This window comes from Caretta caretta, chromosome 1, assembly GCF_965140235.1.
Source record: "Caretta caretta isolate rCarCar2 chromosome 1, rCarCar1.hap1, whole genome shotgun sequence".
Classification (NCBI taxonomy): Eukaryota; Metazoa; Chordata; order Testudines; family Cheloniidae; genus Caretta; species Caretta caretta.
Window position 1 is genome coordinate 37,695,155 of NC_134206.1, and position 27,724 is coordinate 37,722,878.

At 46.5% G+C, this 27,724-nt stretch overlaps 1 protein-coding gene across 2 annotated transcripts in view; it reads left to right on the forward strand.

Annotated features, from left to right (window-relative positions):
• The first annotated feature begins 4,404 nt into the window (after positions 1-4,404).
• Positions 4,405-27,724, forward strand: part of CUL5 (cullin 5) — a 94,908-nt gene continuing 71,588 nt past the window's right edge. The window contains exon 1 of one of the 2 annotated variants that reach the window (XM_075127155.1): positions 4,405-4,699. In XM_075127155.1, the coding sequence (XP_074983256.1) occupies positions 4,676-4,699 (24 nt within the window). In that variant the 5' untranslated portion in view covers positions 4,405-4,675. The remainder of the gene's footprint in view (positions 4,700-27,724) is intronic. The other variant, XM_075127177.1, reaches the window with a different exon arrangement.

Below are 27,724 nucleotides of genomic sequence, written 5' to 3' on the forward strand. Positions count from 1 at the left end.
ATAGTCTTGGCCTTCACAACATCCCCTGGCAAGGAGTTCCACAGGTTGACTGTGCATTGTGTGAAAAAATATTTCCTTTTGTTTGTTTTAAACGTGCTGCGTATTGATTCCTTTAACTTCCCGCAGCTTTCTTTAATCTATCTTCTCTTGGAAAATAACTGTAGTGACAAATTGTGCTTCCCCCACTCCACCCTTGGAGGCAGCTGTGACACTGCATGTCATGTTCTTCACAGATATATTATTATGATATGATTATGATATAATCATTATGTATTTTGTGCAAGGTAAGTGATGTGAGATAGCATTGAAAAGGTTATGATTTACTGAATATGTTTATCCTATTTGTATGCATGTATCATTTTTGTATCTGAAGTTAGGAATATTGACTATGTATCTGTATTACTAATGTGTTTAACCTGGGGAACACCCACTAGGCAAAAGGCTCTCAGTCTAGATGGCTGGCTGGGAAGGGCCCATTCAGGAGCCATTAGGAGAAAACAATAGGCCTTAGAAGAAGTTTATCTCCCACCCGGGGGCCTTCCTGAGGATGCTACAGACAGCCTCCAAGTTATGGCTGCTGTGACACTACAGGGACATGTGATCAGGTCACCCGTTACTGGAGTCCATCTTGGGATATTGGTGTTTTTCCACTGCCTGGTGTGGGAACCAAGCTTTGAAACAAAGGGTTCCTCTCATATGTAAAAGCTATTTAAGGCAAGGGAGTGACAACATCATAGTTCTTCACTGACTCCCCCCCAGAGAGACTCCTGAAAACACCTGAGGAACAAAAACTGAACTGGGGGTAGTGCTGGATCCAGGCTAACGGGATTTTTAGCATGTGAATGGAACACCTGGGGATTCCAAGCTGTATGCCAGTGCAGTTCGCCCCTTACGAATCTGCAGCCTGCTTGTATCATCACTTAGAGTGAGGATTTGCTATTCATATCTGATGTATGTAGTATATTAAGCTTAATCTGAGTGTTCAGTTTATTTGCTAGGTAATCTGCTTTGATCTGTTTGCTAGCCCTTATAATCACTTAAAATCTATCTTTTGTAGTTAATAAACTTGTTTTTGTTTTGTCTAAAACCAGTATGTGGGAGTCATAACTCAGGGCAGAAAGCTGTTGTATATTCCTCTCCTCATTGAGGAGAATTTAATGAGCTTATGCTTAACAGTTCCCTGTGCAGCGAAGACGGTATAATTTTGGGTTTACTCTTCAGATGGGGGGGATGCCTGTGTAGCTGGGAAGCTCCTTAGCTGGAGCCTTCCCATGCAGAGCTCATTACAGCATCTGCATGTAACTGCAGCTGGGTGTGTCCCTACCTGCATGTGTGCTGGTGAAAGTGCAGGCCGGTCACAGCAGTATATTGTAAAGAGAGCCCAGGCTGGTGGGTCAGGGGTGTTCAGTGGTACCCCAGTTCCAGGTGGCACTCCAGGGGAAACCTGTTACAGCATCAAGGACATTTGCAAGACAGCTAGGGAAAGGGCTAGGCTCATGGACCGACAGCTTGAGAAATGACAAAAGGAAATACTTTGTCATCCAATGTGTAATTAGACTATGGAAATCATTGCCACACAGAGTCATTGAGGCCAAGAATGTAACAAGATTCAGAAAGGGATGGGACATTTATATGGATAACAAGAATACCCATTTATCATAATTAATAGCAACAAATTTTGTAAGGGATATTATATCTTGTGCTTTAGGGTTTAAACCAGTTCTAATTTAGAGACCAAGATGGAAGCAGATTATCCCACTTTTGCCTACTGCGCTGTTTTTAATACCTCCCTCTGAAGCATGATGCCGGCCACTGTCACAGACTGGATAAGACACTACACGGATCTTGGTTTGGGTCTGATCCAAATTGCAATGGTAATTGCTATGTTCCTACATTAAATCTGCCCAGACGAGAAGATTTTATTTAGCACAGTATCTACTTTATTTCTTGTTTTAATTCATGAGTTGAGAGAAAATGGACAGATATGGGCACAAACAGAAGCTGTGTTGTGGTAAAAATTGCTTTGCACTCATATTTTATTGTAAAATGAATGTGTTTAGGTACTGGCTCACCATGTTTACAGTTTGACGTGACTAGATCACAGGCGCTTTGGTCTTGTGTAAGTCAATCATTTTTAATCAGAATTAAAAAATGCCTGAAGATTCACTCCCCTCCTCTATAAAGTACTCAAACAATAAGGATTTTGCCCCCATCGGGTCTGTTGTATGTTACAATATAATTTCATACAAAAAGAAAATGTTTAAGGTTAAAATTCAAGCATTCAAAAGTTAGGAAAGTTAGGAGAGAGTGTTCACTGAATGGGTAGCCATTCAATATTTCTTTTTATACTTATCATTTAAGTGTGCCCCTAGATCTTATTTACTGAATATTTTCCATACCTAGCACTGAATACACAATTATTTCCTCATGGGTTTTTCAATGGCACAATCACCGTAGTATCTCAGTGCTTTACAAACATAAATTTATCTGCACAGCACACCTGTGAGGTAAGAGGGTGTTATTGTCTCCATTTTACAGATGGGGAACTGAGCCATGGCCTAAACTGTCAAAAGTGTCTACTGAGTCTGGGTCCCCAACTTGAGATGCCTAAGGCCTGATTTTTCAGAATACTTATAAAGTTCAGTAAAAAAATGCTGTGGTCAATGCACGGCTCCCATTTAGTTGCAGTTGTGACTGCTCAGGACTTCTGCAAATCAGGCAATTGGCATTTTAATATGAGCACCCAGAGATGACCCACACAGTTATTGACCACCTGTGAAAAATTTGGTTTAAACAACTTGCCCCAACAAAAGCAGAGATAGAGTCCTGTCCTCCGGGGCTGCATTCAACTTTCTGAACTGCAAAACCATCATTTCACTTCCTGTCAGCTTCTGCTTTACACCCCTTCCAGCTTCTGCAATTAAGCAGGTAGGAATCTACAGATAGAGTACCATTCATCTTGTGCACTGAATGCGGGAGAAAATAAGGACTGTATCATACAATGCTTACACACAAAGGGGCTGAATTAAAGTTGTACAGTCAATTTTAATTCCAGAATTTCCGAACCTTTGAATAAAGCAGGTTGACATTTTTTCATCAGAATAGTTTTTTGACACAAAAAGACCTATTGCCCAAAATTAAAATGTTCATAATAGTTTCATTTTACTTATAATTTTCAAGTTTTTCAACCAAAACCCCCACAGAAGCTAATAAATCTTTGGTGAAATATTTGATTTGTTTAAAAAAAAAACCACCATTTTTTCCCCCAAATAATTACCTGAATCCAATTTTTTTGTTTTTGTTTTTGAAAGCCCGTTTTGGTAGAATTCCTTACCTTTGGATTAAAAAAAATAAAAAAGCAGAACAAATTTACCAAACCCCCCATTTTTTCCTGGAAACTGAACATTTTTACTACATATTTTACTCCATAAAGTTAAGCGCATACATAATTGTTTAAGAGGCCTGGAAATGCCTTGGGGTACGGATTCTGTTAACTGTTCAGCATAGTTACCACATTGTACAGCTTCACATACACTTGCTGTACACCTACAACTACATCACAATATTAGCAATGCCAAGTGTTCAAAAATCATGACCCCTTGGGAGGCTGGGCTGCAGGGGCCTGGGGTCTCTCTGGGGGAGGTGGAGGAAGCTGGGCAGGGCTGCAGGGAACTGGGGTCTCCGGGCTGAGCTCAAGAAGGCTGGGGTCTTCCAGGGGCAGATAGGGGGGCTAGGCTGCAGAGGGCAGAGGTCTCCTGGGGGGTTGGAGGCAGGGCAGCAGGGGTCTCCCAGGGATAAATGGGGGTGCAGGGCTGCAGGGGACTGAGGTCTCCCAAGGCAGATGAGGGTGGGCTGCAGGGAGAGGGGGGTCTCCCAGGGGTAGGGGTCAGGGGTGCTGGAACAATTTGTATAGTGGGGGTGCTGAGAGCCATTGAACCAAACTATAAACCTTGTATAGGATGGAAACCACTTCAAGCTAGGGAGTGCAGCAGCACCCCTAGTTCCAGCACCTATCAATGGGGTGGGGGCTGGTGTCAGAGAGCAGGGGTCTCCCGGGCGTAGATGGGGGTGGGTGGGCCGAGGGGGCGAGGGTCTCCCGAGGGTAGATGGGGGGTGGGTGGGCTGAGGGTGCAGGGGTCTCCCGGGAGTAGATGGGGTGGTCTGCAGAGGACGAGGGTCTGCCGGGGTGGATAAGGAGGGGGTGGGCCAAGGAGGCGGGGGTGTCCTGAGGGGCTGGCCTGTAGGGGTCTGGGGTGTCCCGGGGGTTGATGGGGCTCAGGGGTCTGCCGGGGTCGACGGGAGTCAGGGGAACCGCCCGGCCGGCAGAGGGCGCTGCAGCTGGAGCCTCCCGCCCCTGCCTCTCCCCTTGGCGGCGGAGCCGGCTCCTCGGCGCCGCATCATGCGGGCCAGGCCAGCCCTTGCACGGAGCCGCGGCCGCGGCCGAGTGTCTCCTGGGTGGGCGCCGCCATGAGGCGCTGAGCGGCGGCTGCGTGGGGAGGATCGAGCCGGCCGCAGCCCCGAGTCTCCGCCCGGCCTTGTCCCGAGCGAAGCCCCGTCCGCTGCGGCGGCGGGTCCGGCCGGCGGGAGCGCGGGGCCATGTGAAGCGGAGCGGCCGGGAGCCCGCGCCCGGAGCGAGGAGCCGCCGCCGGCCCGGAGGGGCCCCCGCGGGGGGAACATGGCGACGTCTAATCTCTTAAAGGTGCGACCCAGGCCCGCTGCCCGGGCAGGGCCTGGTGGGAGGACGCGGGCGACCCGAGTCCCGTCTGCCGGTGGCGGCGGGGCCTGCGGGCTGCTCCTGGCGGCTCCCAGGGCCCGTCGCTGCGGGGCGGGGGAGGTGGGTGAGCGCGGCGGCCGGGCAGGGGAAATGTGGGGGAGCGAGGGGGCAGCCTGGCGTGGGGGAGGGGGTGTAAGGAGAAAGGGGGGAGCAGAGGAGAAGGGGGGCAGTGCTGAGGACGGGAGGGACGGGGGCTGTGCGGAGACAGGGACATGAAGGGCTTGTTTCTCAAGTTGTGGTATCCAGTATGTTGTAATATTCTGAGGGGGAGGGTTTATAACAAACCTTCATTTTACACTGTGCTGGTGGCTGTCTGGGCTCGAGAGTCACGGGTCTCTCTCCTCTTCCCCACTCCCTCCAGTACTAAAACTTCACACAGTCTAACCTGTCTCCAAATATCACACGCCTCCCCCCCACACCGATCAAATAAGCGTGGGGAAAGTATACGGTAACATATTTTAGACAGCAAAAAGAAAAGGAGGACTTGTGGCACCTTAGAGACTAACAAATTTATTTGAGCATAGCTCACGAAAGTTTATGCTCAAATAAATTGGTTAGTCTCTAAGGTGCCACAAGTCCTCCTTTTCTTTTTGCGGATACAGACTAACACAGCTGCTACTCTGAACCCCGTATTTTAGACAGGACACTGTTTCATCCGTTTCTGCATTAACAGAGAAACTAGAAACACAATGATTTTTAGGATAAACAGAGTTTTAAATGATTGTACAGTGAATAAATATTGTTTGCATTACCACCATGTTCAAAATCTGATGGGTGCAATTTACCTGGAAGGAAAAAAACACTGAACATGTACCACTTATTTAAGCAGCTTTTTTTACATAATCTAGTGTTTCCATAAATTTTTGGTATATGATAAACATCTGAACATTGACATATTACTCCGGAGGGCATTCTGCGCACAATATTTTAAAATTCTGCAAATTTTATTAATAAATATATGCAGGGGCTCCAGCACGGCAGTGGGGAGCACAGGCCAGTGGCTGCATGAAGGTGGGAGATGACCCTGCAGCCCCCAGGGTCACAGACTCAGTGGGGAGGCTGCACCTGACCTTGACACAGCACAAGTCCTGGGCCTGCCCAAAAATACCCTGGGGCCTTGCCCCTCTGTGCCAGGTGCACCAGGTGTGGGGCAGGCAGGCTCAATGAGGCAGGATCTAAGTTTGGGGGGATCCAGGTGTGGGGTGAGAGGATTCTGTGTGGGACAATTTGGGTGTAGGCAGCTCAGTGGGGGGTCTAGGTGTGGGGGGATTGGGATGCACAGAGGCTTGTTGGGGGGTGGTTCTGGGTGAAGAGGCAAGCCCCTCTGCTGGGGCTTCCAGGTGAAGGTGGTTGGGGCTCAGTGGAGGGGTCTGGGTGTGGGGGGTCTCAGCAGGGGGCCTGGGTGCTAGGGGAGTGGGGCTTGATGGAGTGGATGTCTGGAAGCAGCTAGTGGGGGTCAGTGGCATGGGGGTTTGGATGTGGGGGCTTGGGCTTATCAGGGTGGGGGTTTGAATACAGGGAGCTCAGTGGGCGATGGTCTGGGTGCAGGGGTGGGGGTACAGAGATAGGAGGTCTGGGTGCAGGGGGCTCCAGATGCAGGGTTGAGCTTTAGTGTGGTGGGGTTTAGGTATGGAGGACTAGGGGGGTTCTGGGTGTACGGGGTGAGACTTGGCGGGGGTGTCTGAGTATGGGAGGTCCGGTATGGGTAGGGGGTTGGGCAAATGGGACAGCAGCTCCCGGCAGCTGAGGAGCAATGGGGGCAGGAAGCAGGAGAGGATGCTGAGCTTCCTGCAGCTGGGGGAGGTTTCTAGGAGTGGGTCTAACACAGCCCCAGCCACTCCTAGCAGGGGAAGAGGAAGTCCAGTTCTCTCCTGTCTCCAGCCCAGCCAGGACTAGCAGCTGATCCTGGCTCAGGGTACGAGCCACTGGCTGCAGTGATTTACCTTTCCACCAGCTGTTCCGGATACCCTAAACAATGTACCTGTGCTGCTAGAGAGTGGTGCGTGACTGCTGTTGCAGCTTCCCTGTCAGAGAGTCATTTTTCTGTGGGGAAGCAAAGAAATCTGCAGGAGACAAGAATTTGTGTGTGCAGAATTCCCCAAGGAGCAATAGCCCTGATCAGTTAAAATTGCAGAGTTCCAAAACCAGTATGTGTTGCTACGAAACAAAATGCCCAAGAGGGGGAAATGGGGATGCAGTATGGTTATTTGAAGGAATCCTATTTCAGAATGCTAGGTCCAAACAGCCTATCTATTTGGCCATGTTTTACTCCATCACTGTGTGTGTTGTGTTGTTACTTATAGTATGTTTAGGGATTTTGGATAGATTGACATTTGCTTTGGGAAAACATTAATTACATGGTTTTATAAACAGATGTAAGAAAGTTTAGCATCTCAGAGTTGATAATATTTCACTTTAAATCTTCTAGAAAATAATTCCTACAGTTGTGGGAGAGTGCAGTATAAGGCCCTGATTTTGTTAGTTGCAGAATGGTGATATCTGCAAAACTGGTTTTGAAAAAGTGTTTATAATCACATGTTAAATATACAAAGGTGCAGGCTCACCACAGATAATATAGATATAGATGCCTGGTAGATAACTTGGTGATGTCTATAAAGCTTTTAGATAATTAAGTTAGTAGTAATTGAATGCTAGTTTGCCTTTTCCATCAGAACATCTCAAAGCGCTGTACAAAGACAAATAAATATGAACCCTTTTTACTAAAGGAGAAACTATGATAGAGATCGACTTTCAGGAAACCATACAGCAGTCCAGTGAGAGCTGGGAATAGAAACACTCTTGACTCCCAGTTCTTGAGGCTTAAAAAACTACTACACTTAAAGCATATTAACTCAAAATTCAGGATGACTGGCAGTGTCTCATATCCTTTCAGAATATAAAATGTACCTATACTTCAACCATCTGAAAACTCTACAATACAGAGTTAAACTTAGGCCGGGTCTACACTAGCGAAATTACTCCGGCACAGCTGTACCAATAGAAGATTGCTTATGTAGCCACTCTATGCCAATGGGAGATGTAATAAAATCATCACGATCGGTGGTAGCTATGTTGGTGGGAGAGCGTCTCCTGCTGACCTAGTGCTGTCCAGACCAGCGCTTCTCTTGGTGTTTTTTTTCACAACCCTGAGCTACCTAAGTTATACCGACAAAAGTGCTAATGTAGACATAGCTTAATATTTCACCCCCTTTCTTTTTGGGTGGGGCAGAGGGTTGTGGTATGCGGGAATTGCAGAAGCGCTAGCTTCGTTATCACTCACCTCCACATCCTGGCATTCCACTAGGCGTGTCCAGAAAACACGGGAATACGAGTTTCACCAGATTCTAACACTCTTGCATATTCTTAATTCTCAGTAGAACCCCGTATCCGAACTCGTGTTCATGCATTGTTGTGTATCCTTTCTGTCCTCTCTGCTGCATTGAGGTTTTGGGAAGTTCTAACCATTTGGTGGCCCACATCCGATACTACTGCTATACAAATAAGTAATAACTGAAGGTGTTGTCCCATAGGTAATATTTAGGATTAAAAAGAAAAGGTGTTAACATCTGGCTAGTCTACTTAGAGGAGGGAGAAGGCCAAGTGGTTGAGTGTAGGTCAGATTTAGGTAGCTTCTGTTCACTAAACTGTACCTTTATCCTAGTAAATGCAAGGCCTATGAGTTTCCCTCTCATTCCTTGTGCACTTTCCCCATGGTTCTCTATTTGCTTGGGAAGTGAAGTGAAATGAAATATGACTTCCCCACGGGGGCAGTGGATGCCTTGACAGTTGCCGAGTTGAAACCTGACTGGGTGATATCAGTTTGGAATGGATCAGTACAATAATTTGAGCCTCAGATATGCACCTTCATTCCCCCCAAAAATGAAGAATAGTAACATTTTGATATCACATAAATTTTTTTTTAAAGGGATGTTGTGTTTTGAAAACAGTTTGCTCAAACAACCTCAACTTTGGTCAACTAGTCCTCCCCTGGACCGTGATGAGGCACCGCAAATTTCAAGGCAATCTCAATATGTGTGTGGATTTTAACAAACTGATTTTGATAAGTGCTCTAAACAGTAAGGGCTTGTCTACATTATGCGCTGGATTGATGGGCAGTGATTGATCCAGCGGGGGTTAATTTATCGTGTCTAGTCTAGACGCGATAAATCGACCGGCAAGCGCTCTCCCGTCGACTCCGGTACTCCACTAGGACGAGAGGCGCAGGTGGAGTCAATGGGAGAGCGTCAGCTGTCGACTTACTGCAGTGAAGACACCGCGGTAGGTAGATCTAAGTATGTTGACTTCAGTTACGTTATTCACGTAGCTGAAGTTGCATAACTTAGATCAGTTCCCCCCCCCGGTATAGGCCAGGCCTAAGATGGTCTCTGCCTTAACTGTAGTAGTGCTACACTCCTCTATAATAGACCTCAGGTTGCAGGGGACAGTTCCTTGTGTCTGTATTTAAATATTTCTAGAGCTCATCGCATAAATCTGGAGCTGTTATGAGACTTACATGAATTATGTGGTTATTTTAGAAGTATATTTGCTACTCTGTAAATGACTGCATTACAAAAGTTAGAAAAGATGCTCAAACTAGTGCAGGGATCTCATACTTGCTTTCTGGAACTCTGAAGTAGAGAGAGGCTTAATACATAACAGGATTTTGATCTTCCAAAGTTCAGGGATGTTAAAATCCATGGTTTTCATTCAGATATCAATATATATATATCAATACTGTGGTCTCCTCAGAGCTCTTGGTGGCACTGGGAGCAAGAAAATATGGTCCCTGATTGTGCAATTGGATCCATGTGGACAGAACCTTGTATCTATGTAGAGTCTCATTGGAGTGAACGGGGCTGCATGTAGGTGCAAGTAAACCCTTGCAGATTTCGTTAGGGATTGGGGCATAAGCTTAGTCCGGCTTCTGTAGGAAACCTACTCCTTTTTTTCCCCCCTTCCCCTGTTTAAATCCTGTATCTTATCCCATTTACCTTTTATTTCAACCATTCTTCTCCAACCTCCCATCCCTGGCAACCTGCAATATACCAGCTAGTTTTGATCTCTATAACTCACAGTAAATATTTCCAGCTGCATACTTTGGGTGTCTCGTCTTGGCTATTTCGTAATAAGACTTCCTTAAAATGTCAGCAAGGCATATATGCCAACTGCAGTTGTATAGTGGAGGCCTTCTTGTCGTTAACATTGCCTAACCCTCAATACCCGTTGATAAAGCCCCATTCTTCGGCTTGTCCATAGTTGCTCAGTATTCAGTAGTAACTGCATTGCAATCACAGCACCAATTGTGAGAGCTGCCAGACAGTAGAGGTTGGTCAAATTGCATGCTAAATTTGAAGTTGATGTGAGAGTTGGATTTAATCACCCTTTAGGCCACATATTTGACATCCAGGAGCTAGTATATAAGATCAGCACAGTAACATACATGTTAAAGTTAGAGACAAGGCGGGTGAGGTAATATCTTTTATTGGACCAACCTCAGTTGGTGGAAGGAACAAGCTTTTGAGCCTCACACAGCTCTTCCTCAGGTCTGCAGAAGGAAGGAAACTAGAGTGTCCAAGCTAAATACAAGGTGGGATAGATTGTTAAGCAAAAAGGGTTCACACATGTTGTAGGCCAGTGGTTCTCAACCTTTTTTTACCCAAGGACCCCTAAACTTAAATAGACAAACCTGCGGACCCACAATCAGAGGCGATGCATAGAGGCGTCACATGCCCTGCAGATTTCTGCCTTCCATTTGGCCCTGATCCCTGAAGTGCTGATGTAGCAGGGCAGAGCTGTGGTGTGTCTCCTTGGCTAGCTGCTGCCTGCTTGTGGAGTCAGTGGCTGTGAGGCAATCCCTTCTGATGGCTGGGGGAGATCTCTTCTGCCGTGATCCTTTAATTTTTGGTTGCACCCCTCTAAACCCAGACAGGCTGGGTGACCTGCTGAAGTGAGTCGGGGTGGAGGTGGCGCTCCCTTCCTCAGTTCCACTGCCTGGGGTTGATACTTGGTTTATTTTGTCAGACCCCCTAAAACCTGCTTGTGGACAATCCCCCCCCCCCCCCCCCCCCCAGGTGAGAACCAGTACTGTGCAAGACCACTTAAAATGAATTTGGCAACTAACACCCCTACAGTTCTAGAACAATGGAAGATTAGTAGATAGCAGGGATGTAGTAAGTAGGGCTTTCAGTTAATCACAGTTAACTCACACGATTAACTAAAAAAAAACTAATTGTGATTAACAATAGAATATCAATTGAAATGTATTAAATATTTTTGGATGTTTTTCTACATTTTCAATATTGATTTCAATTACAACACAGAATACAAAGTGCACAGTGCTCACTTGATATTTATTTTTGATTACAAATATTTGCACTGTAAAAATGATAAAAGAAATAGTATTTTTTAATTCACCTCATACAAGTACTGAAGTGCAAATTTTTTATCGTGAAAATGCAACTTACAAATGTAGATTTTTATTTTTTTTTTGGTTACATAACTGCACTCAAAACCAAAACAGTGTAAAACTTTTAGAGCCTACAAGTCCACTCTGTCCTCCTTCTTCTGCCAATTACTCAGACAAACAAGTAAACATACATTGATGGGAGATATTGCTCCCTGCTTCTTACTTACAATGTCACCTGAAAGTGAGAACAGGCATTCGCATCACACTTTTGTAGTCGGTGTTGCATGGTATTTACATGCTAGATATGCTAAACATTCATATGCTCCTTCCATGCTTTGGCCACCATTCCAGGGGACAAGCTTCCATGCTGATGATGCTTATTAAAAAAAAAAAGCGTCCATTAATTTTGTGACTGTACTCCTTGGGAGGAGAATTGTAAGTCTCCTGCTCTGTTTTATCCACATTCTGCATATATTTCATGTTATAGCAGTCTCAGATGATGACCCAGCACATGTTCATTTTAAGATCATTTTCACAGCAGATTTGACAAAACGCAAAGAAGGTACCAATATGAGATTTCTAAAAATACTACAGCACTTGACCCAAGGTTTAAGAATCTGAGGTGCCGTCCAAAATCTGAGAGAGATCAGGTATGGAGCATGCTTTCAGAAGTCTTAAAAGAGCAACACTCTGATGTGGAAACTACAGAACCCAAACCACCAAAAAAGAAAATCTCAACCCTCTGCTGGTGGCATCTGACTCAGATGATGAAAATAACATGCGTCAGTCTGCACTGCTTTGGATCGTTATCAAGCAGAACCCATCATCAGCATGGAAGCATGTCCTCTGGCATGGTGGTTGAAGCATGAATCTTTGAATGAATCTTTAAAGCAGCTGGAACGTAAATATCTTGCAATGCCAGCTACAACAGTGCCATGCAAATGGCTGTTCTCGCTTTCAGGTGACATTGTAAACAAGCAGCATTATCTCCTGCAAATTGTAACCACCCTTGTTTGTCTGAGTGATTGGCTGACCAAGAAGTAGGACTGAGTGGACGTGTAGGCTCTAAAGTTTTACATAGTTTTATTTTTGAATGCAGTTTTTTTTGTACATAATTCTACATTTGTAAGTTCAACTTTCATGATAAAGAGCTTGCACTACAGTACTTGTATGAGGTGAATTGAAGAATACAATTATTTTCTTTTTTACAGTGAAAATATTGGTAATCAAAAATAAATATAAAATGATCACTGTACACTTTGTATTCTGTGTTGTAAGTGAAATCAATATATTAGAAAATGTAGGAAACATCCCCAAAAAATAAAAAAAAAATGGTGTTCTGTTGTTGTTTAACAGTGTGATTAATCACAATTAATTTTTTTAATCGCTTGACAGCCCTAGTAGCAAGTTGTCCTAATGGGCCATGAAATCAGTCTCTCTTTTAAATCCATGGTTTTTGGTGTTCAGTAGTTACAAATATGTTTCCTTGTCACTCTCATATCCTTGGACCAACATGGCTACAACAACACTGCGTGCAACATTAAAGTTAAGGAAAATGAAGTAAGAAGTGTGAGGGAAAGGTAGTACTAGCTACAAAAATAATTGAGATGCGTGGGTATGCTCTCAGTATAAAGTGTCTCATTTTCTTTTATTGTATTACAGTAGTGCCTAAACCCCAGTTGAGATCAAGGCCCCATTGTGCTAGACGTTCTACAACAAGCAGTAAGAGACAGCCTTGCCCCAAAGAGCCTACTATTCAGTGTAAAACAAAACAAAACAAACTCACTATATTAAGGAAGAGTTAACAGTTGCTTGGTAGTGTGTTGTCCTGTTGCAGAATGTTGAGTTGGGGGAAAACTCAGACTTCCGAGAAGCGGGAAATGCAAGTGAAAGTTGCCTGTGCAAACATTCATTTTTGTCTTTTAATAGTGTTAGATGGAATCCAATGGGTGAGAGTGAATGGGTTGTAAAAGGAAGTGAAGTATATTTCAGGAACTGTGGGGTTGGCAGAGTAAAGGTATGTCGTCCTTCCTCCCCCCCCCCCCCAAGATGCATGACAGTTTTATTTTCCATTGGGTCTTCTCATACAAATCACTGTTTTTGTGATTCAGAAATGTAGCTTGTTTGATTAACAACATTGGTTAGTTTACAGTGTTTGTAATAATAATAATGCAAAGATATGCATGGTACTTTATAGACAAACAAGAATGTTTGTCCAAGGAGCAATGTCCGTTCCAAGGAGCCCAATCTTTCACATGTCTCTTGAGTGATCTTTACTCATGTGAGCAGTCCAGTTAAGTTCAAGACTTGTAGAAATGGGCCCTAAATTATGGAAACTTATATTTGCAAAGGTGTAACTAGAGCTCTGAAAACACTTAGTCATACATTTTTGTTTGTGTTAACAATGTGTACTGGGGCATTGCTGAAAGAGAGCAGAATTAAGGTTGCACGGGCAACCTTAACTGCATATCTTGGCCAGATTGAAAAGGGCTAGGATGGAATTGGAGGAGAGGAACTCCACACAGTGAATGTAGATAGCACACTCTGAGCTTAGAGATGGAAGGGAGATGGGGGAGTAGCTGGAGAGGCATGTGGGGTCAAGGGTGTGTGTTTTGTTTTTTAGGGTGGCAGAGACTAGAGCAGGGAAAGCAGACGAGTAAAGGAGAGCATGAGAGTGGGCACAAAGGAATCAGATCACTTGATGTGCTGGGGTCAGTAGGGCAAGTTGGATGAGGTTAGAGGTGGAGAGCAAAGGAGAAAATTGTGTCTGTGACGGTAGAAGGAGATGAGAGTTGTGGGAAGGGAAGGAAAGGAAAGACAAGCTGAAAAGAGGGTGAAGGTCATATAGTATTTTTGTCAACTTTCTCTTGGGGAAAAAAAGTGGTGAAAACCTGTGCAGAGAGGGAAGTGAATATATGGTAGAGTCAGAATCCCCATCCTAGAGCAGAATATATTTTTGAAGAAATAGAGGTTATTTTGGTAGATAACTACAACTGTAAGGATTGTTCAGACATTATCTGTATGTATTTAGTACAAAATATAATTTTATGTGTTATACATAGACTTGACAGAGTTTGATTTTTTTTTATAATGTCAAAGGATAATTTTAAGCTATTAATATTTATATAAATTATGGGAGGTGGGGGGGTTAGACAATAATTATTTAATGACCGTAGATACTGAGGATATGTCTGCACTATGAAATTAGGTCAAAGTTATAGAAGTTGGTTTTTTAGAAATCGTTTTTTAATAGTCGATTGTGTGTGTCCCCACACACAATGTACTGAGTGCATTAACTTGGTGGAGTGCTTCCACAGTACCGAGACTAGCGTCGACTTCCGGAGCGTTGCACTGTGGGTAGCTATCCCACAGTTCCCGCAGTCTCCACCGCCCATTGGAATTCTGGGTTGAGATCCCAATGCCTAATGGGGCAAAAATATTGTCGCGGGTGGTTCTGGGTACATGTCATCAGGCCCTCCCTCCCTCCCTCTGTGAAAGCAATGGCAGACAATCGTTTCATGCCTTTTTTCCTGAGTTATGTATGCAGACGCCATACCACAGCAAGCATGGAGCCTGCTCAGCTCACTGTCACTGTACGTCTCCTGGGTGCTGGCAGACGCGGTACTACATTGCTACACAGCAGCAGCCCATTGCCTTGTGGCAGCAGATGGTGCAATAGGCCTGATAACCATTGTCATCATGTCTGAGGTGCTCCTGGCCACCTCGGTAAGGTCGGTCAGGAGCGCCTGGGCAGACATGGGCGCAAGGACGAAAATAGGAGTGACTTGACCAGGTCGTTCTCTTTAGTCCTGCTGGCAGTCCTATTGCACTGTCTTCTGGCGAGCAGCCGGGAGATGAGGATGGCTAGCAGTCCTACTGCACCATCTGCTGCCTGCCAAAGATGTAAAAGATAGATGGAGTGGATCAAAACAAGAAATAGACCAGATTTGTTTTGTATTCATTTGCTCCCCTTTCCCTCCCTCCCTCCCTCTGTGAAATCAACGTCCGACAGTCATTTTGGTGAGGTCTGTCAGGGGCACCTTGAAAAGTTTAATGGAAATTCAGTCCTGCCTGAAATATCAGGGGGAGGGATAGGTCAGTGGGTTGAGCATTGGCCTGCTAAACCCAGGGTTTTGAGTTCAATCCTTGAGGGGGCCATTCTGTGTGACAGTTGTTTTTGTTTCTCCTTGATGTAAAGCCACCCCCTTTGTTGATTTTAATTCCCTGTAAGCCAACCCTGTAAGCCATGTCGTCAGTCGCCCCTCCCTCCGTCAGAGCAATGGCAGACAATCGTTCCGTGCCTTTTTTCTGTGCAGACGCCATACCATGGCAAGCATGGAGCCTGCTCAGATTACTTTGGCAATTAGGAGCACATTAAACACCACGCACGTTATCCAGCAGTATGTGCGGCACCAGAACCGGGCAAACCGAAACCGGGTGAGTAGGCGACGTCAGCGCGGTGACGAAAGTGATGAGGACATGGACACGGACTTCTCTCAAAGCATGGGCCCTGGTAATGTGGGCATCATGGTGCTAATGGGGCAGGTTCATGCAATGGAACGCTGATTCTGGGCTCGGGAAACAAGCACAGACTGGTGGGACCGCATAGTGTTGCAGGTCTGGGATGATTCTCAGTGGCTGCGAAACTTTTGCATGCGTAAGGGCACTTTCATGGAACTTTGTGACTTGCTTTCCCCCGCCCTGAAGCGCATGAATACCAAGATGAGAGCAGCCCTCACAGTTGAGAAGCGACTGGCAATAGCCCTGTGGAAGCTTGCAACGCCAGATAGCTACCGGTCAGTCGGGAATCAATTTGGAGTGGGCAAATCTACTGTGGGGGCTGCTGTGATGCAAGTAGCCAACGCAATCAAAGATCTGCTGATATCAAGGGTAGTGACCCTGGGAAATGTGCAGGTCACAGTGGATGGCTTTGCTGCAATGGGATTCCCGAACTTGTGGTGGGGCCATAGACGAAACCCATATTCCTATCTTGGCACCGGAGCACCAGGCCAGTGAGTACATAAACCGCAAGGGGTACTTTCCAATAGTGCTGCAAGCACTGGTGGATCACAAGGGACGTTTCACCAACATCAATGTGGGATGGCCGGGAAAGGTACATGACGCTCGTGTCTTCAGGAACTCTGGTCTGTTTCAAAAGCTGCAGGAAGGGACTTTATTCCCAGACCAGAAGATAACTGTTGGGAATGTTGAAATGCCTATTGTTATCCTTGGGACTCAGCCTACCCCTTAATGCCATGGCTCATGAAGCCATACACAGGCAGCCTGGATAGTAGTCAGGAGCTGTTCAACTAGAGGCTGAGCAAGTGCAGAATGGTGGTAGAATGTGCATTTGGACATTTAAAAGCATGCTGGCGCAGTTTACTGACTTTGTTAAACCTCAGCGAAAGCAACATTCCCACTGTTATTACTGCTTGTTGAGCGCTCCACAATATCTGTGAGAGTAAGGGGGAGACGTTTATGGCGGGGTGGGAGGTTGAGGCAAATCGCCTGGCCGCTGGTTACGCGCAGCCAGACACCAGGGCAGTTAGAAGAGCACAGGAGGGCACGGTGCACATCAGAGAAGCTTTGAAAACCAGTTTCGTGACTGGCCAGGCTACGGTGTGAAAGTTCTGTTTGTTTCTCCTTGATGAAACCTCCTGCTCCTTGGTTCACTCTACTTCCTTATAAGCTAACCACCCTCCCATCCTCCCTTCGATCACCGCTTGCAGAGGCAATAAAGTCATTGTTGCTTCACATTTGTGCATTCTTTATTAATTCATCACACAAATAGGTGGATACCTGCCAAGGTAGCCCAGGAGGGGTGGTGGAGGAGGGAAGGACAAGGCCACACAGCACTTTAAAAGTTTACAACTTTAAAACTTATTGAATGCCAGCCTTCTGTTGCTTGGGCAATCCTCTGGGGTGGAGTGGCTGGGTGGCCGGAGGCCGCCCCACCGCGTTCTTGAGCGTTCTGGGTGAGGAGGCTATGGAACTTGGGGAGGAGGGCGGTTGGTTACACAGGGGCTGAAGCAGCGGTCTGTGCTCCTGCTGCCTTTCCTGCAGCTCAACCATACGTTGGAGAATATTAGTTTGATCCTTCAGCAGCCTCAGCATTGAATCTTGCCTCCTCTCATCATGCTGCCGTCACCTATCAGCTTCAGCCCTCTCTTCAGCCCACCACCTCTCCTCCTGGTCATTTTGTGCTTTCCTGCACCCTGATATTGTCTGCCTCCACGCGTTCGTCTGTGCTCGGTCAGCAGGAGGTCAGAGAACATTTCATCGCGAGTGCGGTTTTTTGCCTTCTAATCTTCGCTAGCCTCTGGGAAGGAGAAGATCCTGTGATCCTTGAAACACATGCAGCTGGTGGAGAAAAAAAAAGGGACAGTGGTATTTAAAAAGACACATTTTATAGAACAATGGGTACACTCTTTCACGGTAAACCTTGCTGTTAACAGTACATACATAGCACATGTGCTTTCATTACAAGGTCGCATTTTGCTTCCCCTTCACCACATGGCTAACCCTTCCCCCTCTCCCCCTGGCTAACAGCGGGGAACATTTCTGTTCATCCACAGGCAAACAGCCCAGCAGGAATGGGCACCTCTGAATGTCCCCTTAAGAAAAACACCCTGTTTCAACCAGCTGACCATGAATGATATCATTCTCCTGAGGATAACACAGCGAGATAAAGAACGGATGTTGTTTGAACACCAGCAAACATACACTGCCAATGCTTTGTTCTGCAGTGATTCCCGACTATGTGCTACTGGCCTGGTGTGGTAAAGTGTCCTACCATGGTGGACAGAATAAGGCTGCCCTCCCCAGAAACCTTTTGCAAAGGCTTTGGGAGTACATCTAGGAGAGCTTTATGGAGGTGTCCCTGGAGGATTTCCGCTCCATCCCCAGACACGTTAACAGACTTTTCCAGTAGCTGTACTGGCAGCGAATGCCAGGGCAAGTTAATCATTAAACACGCTTGCTTTTAAACCATGTATTCTATTTAAAAAGGTACACTCACCAGAGGTCCCTTTTCTGCCTGGCGGGTCCGGGAGGCAGCCGTGGATGGGTTCGGGGGTACTGGCTCCATGTCCAGGGTGAGAAACGGTTCCTGGCTGTCAGGAAAACTGGTTTCTCCGCTTCCTTGCTGCGAGCTATCTACAACCTCATCATCTTCCTCGTCCCCAAAACCTGCTTCCCTGTTGCCTCCATCTCCATTGAAGGAGTCAAACAACACGGTTGGGGTAGTGGTGGCTGAGCCCCCTAAAATGGCATGCAGCTCATCATAGAAGCGACATGTTTGGGGCTCTGACCTGGAGCGGCCGTTTGCCCCTCTGGTCTTCTGTTAGGCTTGCCTCAGCTCCTTAAGTTTCACGTGGCACTGCTTCTGGTCCTTGTTATGGCCTCTGTCCTTCATGCCCTGGGAGATTTTGACAAATGTTTTGGCATTTCAAAAACTGGAACGGAGTTCTGATAGCATGGATTCCTCTCCCCATACAGCGATCAAATCCCGTACCTCCCGTTTGGTCCATGCTGGAGCTCTTTTGCGATTCTGGGACTCCATCATGGTCACCTCTGCTGATGAGCTCTGCATTCAACCTGCAGTTTGCCACGCTGACCAAACAGGAAATTGAAATTCAAAAGTTAGCGGGCCTTTTCCTGTCTACCTGGCCCGTGCATCTGAGTTGAGAGTGCTGTCCAGAACGGTCACAATGGAGCACTCTGGGATAGCTCCTGGAGGCCAATACCGTCTAATTGGGTCCACAGTACCCCAAATTTGACCCAGCAAGAACGATTTCAGCACTAATCCCCTTGTCAGGGGTGGAGTAAAGAAATCAATTTTAAGAGCCTTTTAAGTAAAAAAAAAAAAAAAAAAAGGGCTTCATCGTGTGGACAGGTGCAGGGTTAAATCGATTTAACACTGCTACATTCGACCTCAACTCCTAGTGTAGACCAGGGGTGAGATTCAAAAACTTAAAGCTTTAGAACTGTTCAAACACAAGTTGTCAGCATCAAATATCAAAATATACAAAGTAAATATCTTTATATCAAACTCTAATAGGATCTCAAGTAGCATTTTTCTAACCTTATCTATTTGTAAATTTCATTTATCGATGGAAATATTTCAGATCGATTTGTGTACAGTGAAATCGATTACTCACAGTTATTGATAAAAATGTAATCCTTCCAAGCCTAGTTATACAAATGTTTGTTCTACGGTTATATTTTGTTTGTAAAGTTAGTCAGCTTTGTTACTCTGACAAAAAGCAAGTATGTATTTTCATTCTCATGATATGCGAACCTTGTCTACCACTGCACTATAGTTTAACTTACCCTGGAAGAATACTTCTCCTTGCATCAGTCTCTACTCATTTATTCTTTTCTGTTATAATCATTTACAGGGCATAGGATTTCGTTAAGAAAAAGGAAACTTGTTCATAGAGCATTGTGTAGGAAATATGTAGTGAAGAGAGAGAGTCTAAAATTGGTACATGTTGTGCCTGGTATTCAGTGTCTCTTCAGACAGCGGATATTGGTATTGTTGAAATGCAATTATTGTGTTTTAATGTAGTATGTGAATGCTGGGAGGAAAGGAAAGTCAAAATTTCATTAGCAAGATTCCTTAAATGTATCACAGTGAAAGATTCTTACTTATTTTTTAAATTTACCTTTTTTCTCTGTCTTGTGGATAAGATCACCTGGATTTGTCTCAGATGGATGCTTTCTGTGGTAGCACAATCGCCAGGTGGGAAAAGAATGACAAATACATAGGGCCCTTCGTTTTCAGTTTTTATTTTATTTAACTTTTTCCTAAGAATTTATCAGTGTTTATTACCACAGCAACAAAAACAGATGAAAATCAGTGCAAAAATGTTAATAATTTTTCTGGGTAAATATCGCGGTCTATTTTGGTGGACAGTGGGAAAAATTAGTAGATTAACGCTTTGAATTCAGTTTATCAATGTAGTTTGCTGCAGAACTAAAACAGAACTCAAAACATGCCACTTCTGAGTTTAAGAGAAAAATATATCTCTGATCCCCAGATAAATCTTTATTTGAATAAACAGTTTACTGTTGTAGACTTAGAACTATTAGCCTGTAAATATTTACATTTAATAATTGGGCCACACTGATTGCAGCACATACATTCAATTTTAGCTTTTTCTCCTGTTTTTGTTTTTTAAAACTTTCGAATACTTCCTTGTGTTCTGAAATGTATTCTGATACAGACTTTTGTTTTCTTTCCATTTTAGTGTGTCAAATCGTTAAACCATTGTCTGTTAGAAACTTGAGATGTGTACTTGGTGGGCGAGAGATTTATCAGTGCGTTCAGATGCGGACATACTTAGAGCTTGCATGCATGCCTGTTTATTGCAGTATGTTCTAGACCGGGTTCCCAGACTTGGTTTGTGGCTTGTTCAGGGTACGTCCCTGGTGGGCCTGAGACGCTCTGTTTACCTGAGCGTTCGCAGGTATGGCCACTCGCAGCTTCCAGTGGCTGCGGTTCGCTGTTCCTGCCCAATGGGAGCTGTGAGTGGCCATACCTGAAAACGCTTAAGTAAACAAAGCGTCTCACAGCCCGCCAAGGGCTTACCCTGAACAAGCCACGAACCAAGTATGAGAACCCCTGGTCTAGACTAATACATAGCCTTACTTCAACAGGCAGTTTTGCATGTACACACAGACTTAATATATTACTGTAATATATATATATAGCTCATGCAATGTATTGTATTTTCCTAATAAAACAAGTTATTTTTTATATATTTGAATGATACACAAGTAGGGTGAAAATGGGAAAAAACTGAATAATACTTTTTGTAAAACCCAGGAATTTTTCAGTAAAAATCGGTTTAACTGAAAATGAAGGAGCTTACAAATAAGTCCTCTCTGTGGTCTGGCCAGTCCAGGGGGGAGTTGATTTAAATCACCAGTCAGGAAGACTCAATTTAATCATGGATTTCTACATAAAAATGGAGCATGAGCTTTCATGAGCTACAGCTCACTTCATCGGATGCATAATGTGGAAAATACAGAAGATGTTCTTATACATACAAACCATGAAAAAATGGATGTTTATCCCTACAAAAGGTTTTCTCTCCCCCCCCCCCCCCCTCCTGCTGGTAATAGCTTATCTAAAGTGATCACTCTCCTTACAATGTGTATGATAATCAAGGTGGGCCATTTCCAGCACAAATCCAGGGTTTAACAAGAACGTCTGAGGAACGGCCGGGGGGGGGGGGGGGTAGGAAAAAACAAGGGGAGATAGGTTACCTTGCATAATGACTTAGCCCTGGTCTACACTAGGACTTTAGATCGAATTTAGCAGCGTTAAATCGATTTAAACCTGCACCCGTCCACACAATGAAGCCCTTTATTTCGACTTAAAGGGCTCTTAAAATCGATTTCCTTACTCCACCCCTGACAAGTGGATTAGCGCTTAAATCGACCTTGCCGGCTCGAATTTGGGGTACTGTGGACACAATTCGATGGTATTGGCCTCCGGGAGCTATCCCAGAGTGCTCCATTCTGACCGCTCTGGACAGCGCTCTCAACTCAGATGCACTGGCCAGGTAGACAGGAAAAGAACCGCGAACTTTTGAATCTCATTTCCTGTTTGGCCAGCGTGGCAAGCTGCAGGTGACCATGCAGAGCTCATCAGCAGAGGTGACCATGATGGAGTCCCAGAATCGCAAAAGAGCTCCAGCATGGACTGAACGGGAGGTACGGGATCTGATCGCTGTTTGGGGAGAGGAATCCGTGCTATCAGAACTCCGTTCCAGTTTTCGAAATGCCAAAACCTTTCTGAAAATCTCCCAGGGCATGAAGGACAGAGGCCATAACAGGGACCCGAAGCAGTGCCGCGTGAAACTGAAGGAGCTGAGGCAAGCCTACCAGAAAACCAGAGAGGCGAACGGCCGCTCTGGGTCAGAGCCCCAAACATGCCGCTTCTATGATGAGCTGCATGCCATTTTAGGGGGTTCAGCCACCACTACCCCAGCCGTGTTGTTTGACTCCTTCAATGGAGATGGAGGCAATACAGAAGTAGGTTTTGGGGACGAAGAAGATGATGAGGAGGAGGTTGTAGATAGCTCACAGCAAGCAAGCGGAGAAACCGGTTTTCCCGACAGCCAGGAACTGTTTCTCACCCTAGACCTGGAGCCAGTACCCCCCGAACCCACCCAAGGCTGCCTCCTGGACTCAGCAGGCGGAGAAGGGACCTCTGGTGAGTGTACCTTTTAAAATGCTATACATGGTTTAAAAGCAAGCATGTGAAAGGATTACTTTGCCCTGGCATTTGCGGTTCTGCCTTTGCAAAAGGTTTCTGGGGAGGGCAGCCTTATTTCGTCCTTCATGGTAGGACACTTTACCACTCCAGGCCAGCAACACGTACTGGGGAATCACTGTAGAACAAAGCATTGCAGTGTATGTTTGCTGGCATTCAACCAAAATCCGTTCACGCGGTGGGAGGAGGCAAAATGCGACCTTGTAACGAAAGCACATGTGCTATGTATGTAATGTTAACTTTCAAGGTTTACCCTGAAAGAGTGTAGCCACTGTTTTATAAAATGTGTCTTTTTAAATACCGCTGTCCCTTTTTTTTTCTCCACCAGCTGCATGTGTTTCAATGATCACAGGATCTTCTCCTTCCCAGAGGCTAGTGAAGCTTAGAAAGAAAAAAAAACGCACTCGCGATGAAATGTTCTCCGAGCTCATGCTGTCCTCCCACACTGACAGAGCACAGACGAATGCGTGGAGGCAAATAATGTCAGAGTGCAGGAAAGCACAAAATGACCGGGAGGAGAGGTGGAGGGCTGAAGAGAGTAAGTGGCGGGCTGAAGAGAGTAAGTGGCGGGCTGAAGACAGGGCTGAAGCTCAAAGGTGGCGGCAGCGTGATGAGAGGAGGCAGGATTCAATGCTGAGGCTGCTGCAGGACCAAACCAGTATGCTCCAGTGTATGGTTGAGCTGCAGCAAAGGCAGCTGGAGCACAGACTGCCACTGCAGCCCCTCTGTAACCAACCGCCCTCCTCCCCAAGTTCCATAGCCTCCACACCCAGACGCCCAAGAACACGGTGGGGAGGCCTCCGGCCAACCAGCCACTCCCCCACAGAGGATTGCCCAAAAAAAAGAAGGCTGTCATTCAATAAATTTTAAAGTTGTAAACTTTTAAAGTGCTGTGCTTAAAGTGCTGTGTGGCATTTTCCTTCCCTCCTCCACCACCCCTCCTGGGATACCTTGGTAGTCATCCCCCTGTTTGTGTGATGAATGAATAACGAATGCATGACTGTGAAGCAGCAATGACTTTATTGGCTCTGCAAGCAATGATTAAAGGGAGGAGGGGAGGGTGGTTAGCTTACAGGGAAGTAGAGTGAACCAAGGGGCGGGGGGGTTCATCAAGGAGAAACAAACAGAACTTTTACACCGTAGCCTGGCCAGTCATGAAACTGTTTTTCAAAGCTTCTCTGATGCGTACCGCGCCCTCCTGTGCTCTTCTAACCGCCCTGGTGTCTGGCTGCGCGTAACCAGCAGCCAGGCGATTTGCCTCAACCTCCCACCCCGCCATAAACGTCTCCCCCTTACTCTCACAGATATTGTGGAGCACACAGCAAGCAGTAATAACAGTGGGAATATTGGTTTCGCTGAGGTCTAAGCGAGTCAATAAACTGCGCCAGCGCGCCTTTAAACGTCCAAATGCACATTCTACCACCATTCTGCACTTGCTCAGCCTGTAGTTGAACAGCTCCTGACCACTGTCCAGGCTGCCTGTGTACGGCTTCATGAGCCATGGCATTAAGGGGTAGGCTGGGTCCCCAAGGATACATATAGGCATTTCAACATCCCCAACAGTTATTTTCTGGTCTGGGAATAAAGTCCCTTCCTGCAGCTTTTGAAACAGACCAGAGTTCCTGAAGATGCGAGCATCATGCACCTTTCCCGGCCATCCCACGTTGATGTTGGTGAAACGTCCCTTGTGATCCACCAGAGCTTGCAGCACTATTGAAAAGTACCCCTTGCGGTTTATGTACTCGGCGGCTTGGTGCTCCGGTGCCAAGATAGGGATATGGGTTCCATCTATAGCCCCACCACAGTTAGGGAATCCCATTGCAGCAAAGCCATCCACTATGACCTGCACATTTCCCAGGGTCACTACCCTTGATATCAGCAGATCTTTGATTGCGTGGGCTACTTGCATCACAGCAGCCCCCACAGTAGATTTGCCCACTCCAAATTGATTCCCAACTGACCGGTAGCTGTCTGGCGTTGCAAGCTTCCACAGGGCTATCGCCACTCGCTTCTCAACTGTGAGGGCTGCTCTCATCTTGGTATTCATGCGCTTCAGGACAGGGGAAAGCAAGTCACAAAGTTCCATGAAAGTGCCCTTACGCATGCGAAAGTTTCGTAGCCACTGGGAATCGTCCCAGACCTGCAACACTATGCGGTCCCACCAGTCTGTGCTTGTTTCCCGAGCCCAGAATCGGCGTTCCACAGCATGAACCTGCCCCATTAGCACCATGATGCATGCATTGGCAGGGCCCATGCTTTCAGAGAAATCTGTGTCCATGTCCTGATCACTCACGGGACCGCGCTGACGTCGCCTCCTCGCCCGGTATCGCGTTGCCAGGTTCTGGTGCTGCATATACTGCTGAATAATGCGTGTGGTGGTTAATGTGCTCCTAATTGCCAAAGTGAGCTGAGCGGGCTCCATGCTTGCCGTGGTATGGCGTCCGCACAGAAAAAAGGCGCGGAACGATTGTCTGCCGTTGCTCTGACGGAGGGAGGGGCGACTGACGACACGGCTTACAGGGTTGGCTTCAGGGAGCTAAAATCAACAAAGGGGGTGCCTGTACATCAAGGAGTATTTCAGGCAGGACTGCACGGAGGGTTCCAATAAGAAATGGTGCACCTAAGTTATCGTTGTTATTGGAACAAGGAGGTTAGCCTGGCCTCTGATTGATACATGGCTAGATTTACCTCGCTGCACCTTCTCTGTGAGTGACTGCAGTGTGACCTAGAGGAATGAGTCCCCTAGACAGGGGAGGAGGCAAATGAGTACAAAACAAATCTGGTCTATTTCTTGTTTTGACCCACTCCATCTATCTTTTACATCTTTGGCTGGCAGCAGACGGTGCAGAAGGACTGCATGCCATCCACATCTCATGGCTGCTTGGCAGAAGATGGTACAGTACGCCTGCTAGCCATCCCCATCTCTTGCCTGCCTGGCAGAAGATGGTGCAATACGACTGCTAGCAATCCTCATCTCTTGCCTGCCTGGCAGAAGATGGTACAGTACGACTGCTAGCAGTCCGTATCGCCTGCCTGCTCACCATAAGATGGTTCAATAGGACTGACTGCAGGACTAAAGAGAATGACCTGGTCAAGTCACTCCAAATTTAGTCCCTGCGCCCATGTCTGCCCAGGCGCTCCCAGCCGACGCGGCCAGGAGCACCTCGGACACGATGAGGACGACTACCAGTCGTATTGCACCGTCTGCTGCCAGAAGGCAAGGGGTTGCTGCTACTGTGCAGCAAAGCCGTACCGCGTCTGCCAGCACCCAGGAGACATAGGGTGACGGTTACCTGAGCGGGCTCCATGCTTGCTGTGGTATGGCGTCTGCACAGGTAACTCAGGAAAAAAGGCGCGAAATGATTGTCTGCCCTTGCTTTCACGGAGGGAGGGAGGGAACGGGGGCCTGACGACACGTACCCAGAACCACCCGCGACAATGTTTTAGCCCCATCAGAGCGCTCCATTGTGACTGCTCTGGACAGCACTCTCAGATGCCCGATTGTTTGCCATTGCTCTGACGCTGGGAGGGGCGCTTACAGGGTTGGCTTCAGGGAGCTAAAATCAACAAAGGGGGTGGCTTTACATCAAGGAGTATTTCAGGCAGGACTTCACAGAGGGTTCCAATAAGAAATGGTGCACCTAAGTTATTGTCCTTATTGGAGCAAGAAGGTTAGCCTGGCCTCTGATTGATACATGGCTAGATTTACCTCGCTGCACCTTGACTGCAGTGTGATCTAGAAGAATGAGTCCCCTAGACAGGGGAGGGGGGGGAAGCAAATGAGTACAAAACAAATCTGGTCTATTTCTTGTTTTGACCCACTCCATCTATCTTTTACATCTTTGGCTGGCAGCAGACGGACTGCATGCCATCCACATCTCATGACTGCTCGGCAGAAGATGGTACAGCACGACTGCTAGCAGTCCGTATCGCCTGCCCGCTCACCATAAGACGGTTCAATAGGACTGACTGCAGGACTAAAGAGAATGACCTGGTCAAGTCACTCCAAATTTAGTCCCTGTGCCCATGTCTGCCCAGGCGCTCCTGATCGACCTCACAGAGGCGACCAGGAGCACCTCAGACATGACGATGACGGCTACCAGTCGTACTGTACCGTCTGCTGCCACAAGGCAAGGGGTTGCTGCTACTGTGTAGCAATGCCGTACCGCGTCTGCCAGCACCCAGGAGACATAGGGTGACGGTTACCTGAGCGGGCTCCATGCTTGCCATGGTATGGCGTCTGCACAGGTAACTCAGGAAAAAAGGCGCGAAATGATTGTCTGCCCTTGCTTTCACGGGGGGAGGGAGGGAACGGGAGGCTGACGATATGTACCCAGAACCACCCGCGACAATGTTTTAGCCCCATCAGGCATTGGGATCTCAACCCAGAATTCCAATGGGCAGCGGAGACTGCGGGAACTGTGGGATAGCTACCCACAGTGCAACGCTCCGGAAGTCGACGCTTGCCTCGGTACTGTGGAAGCGCTCCGCCGAGTTAATGCACTTAATGCACTTAGAGCATTTACTGTGGGGACACACACACTCGAATTTATAAAACCGATTTCTAAAAAACCGACTTCTATAAATTCGACCTTATTCCGTAGTGTAGACATACCCTTAGCCACTCCCAGTCTCTATTTAAGCCTAAGTTAATTAAAGCCTAATCCAATTTGCAAATGAATTCCAATTCAACAGTCTCTCGCTGGAGTCTGGTTTTGAAGTTTTTCTGTTGTAATATCGCAACTTTCATGTCTGTAATCGCGTGACCAGAGAGATTGAAGTGTTCTCTGTCTGGTTTATGAATGTTGTAATTCTTGACATCTGATTTGTGTCCATTTATTCTTTTACGTAGAGACTGTCCAGTTTGACCAATGTACATGGCAGAGGGGCATTGCTGGCACATGATGGCATATATCACATTGGTAGATGTGCAGGTGAACGAACCTCTGATAGTGTGGCTGATGTTATTAGGCCCTATGATGGTGTCCCCTGAATAGATATGTGGGCACAGTTGGCAACGGGCTTTGTAGCAAGGATAGGTTCCTGGGTTAGTGGTTCTGTTGTGTGGTATGTGGTTGCTGGTGAGTATTTGCTTCAGATTGGGGGGCTGTCTGTAAGCAAGGACTGGCCTGTCTCCCAAGATTTGTGAGAGTGTTGGGTCATCCTTCAGGATAGGTTGTAGATCCTTAATAATACATTGGAGGGGTTTTAGTTGGGGGCTGAAGGTGACGGCTAGTGGCTGCCGGCAGAGACAGCATGT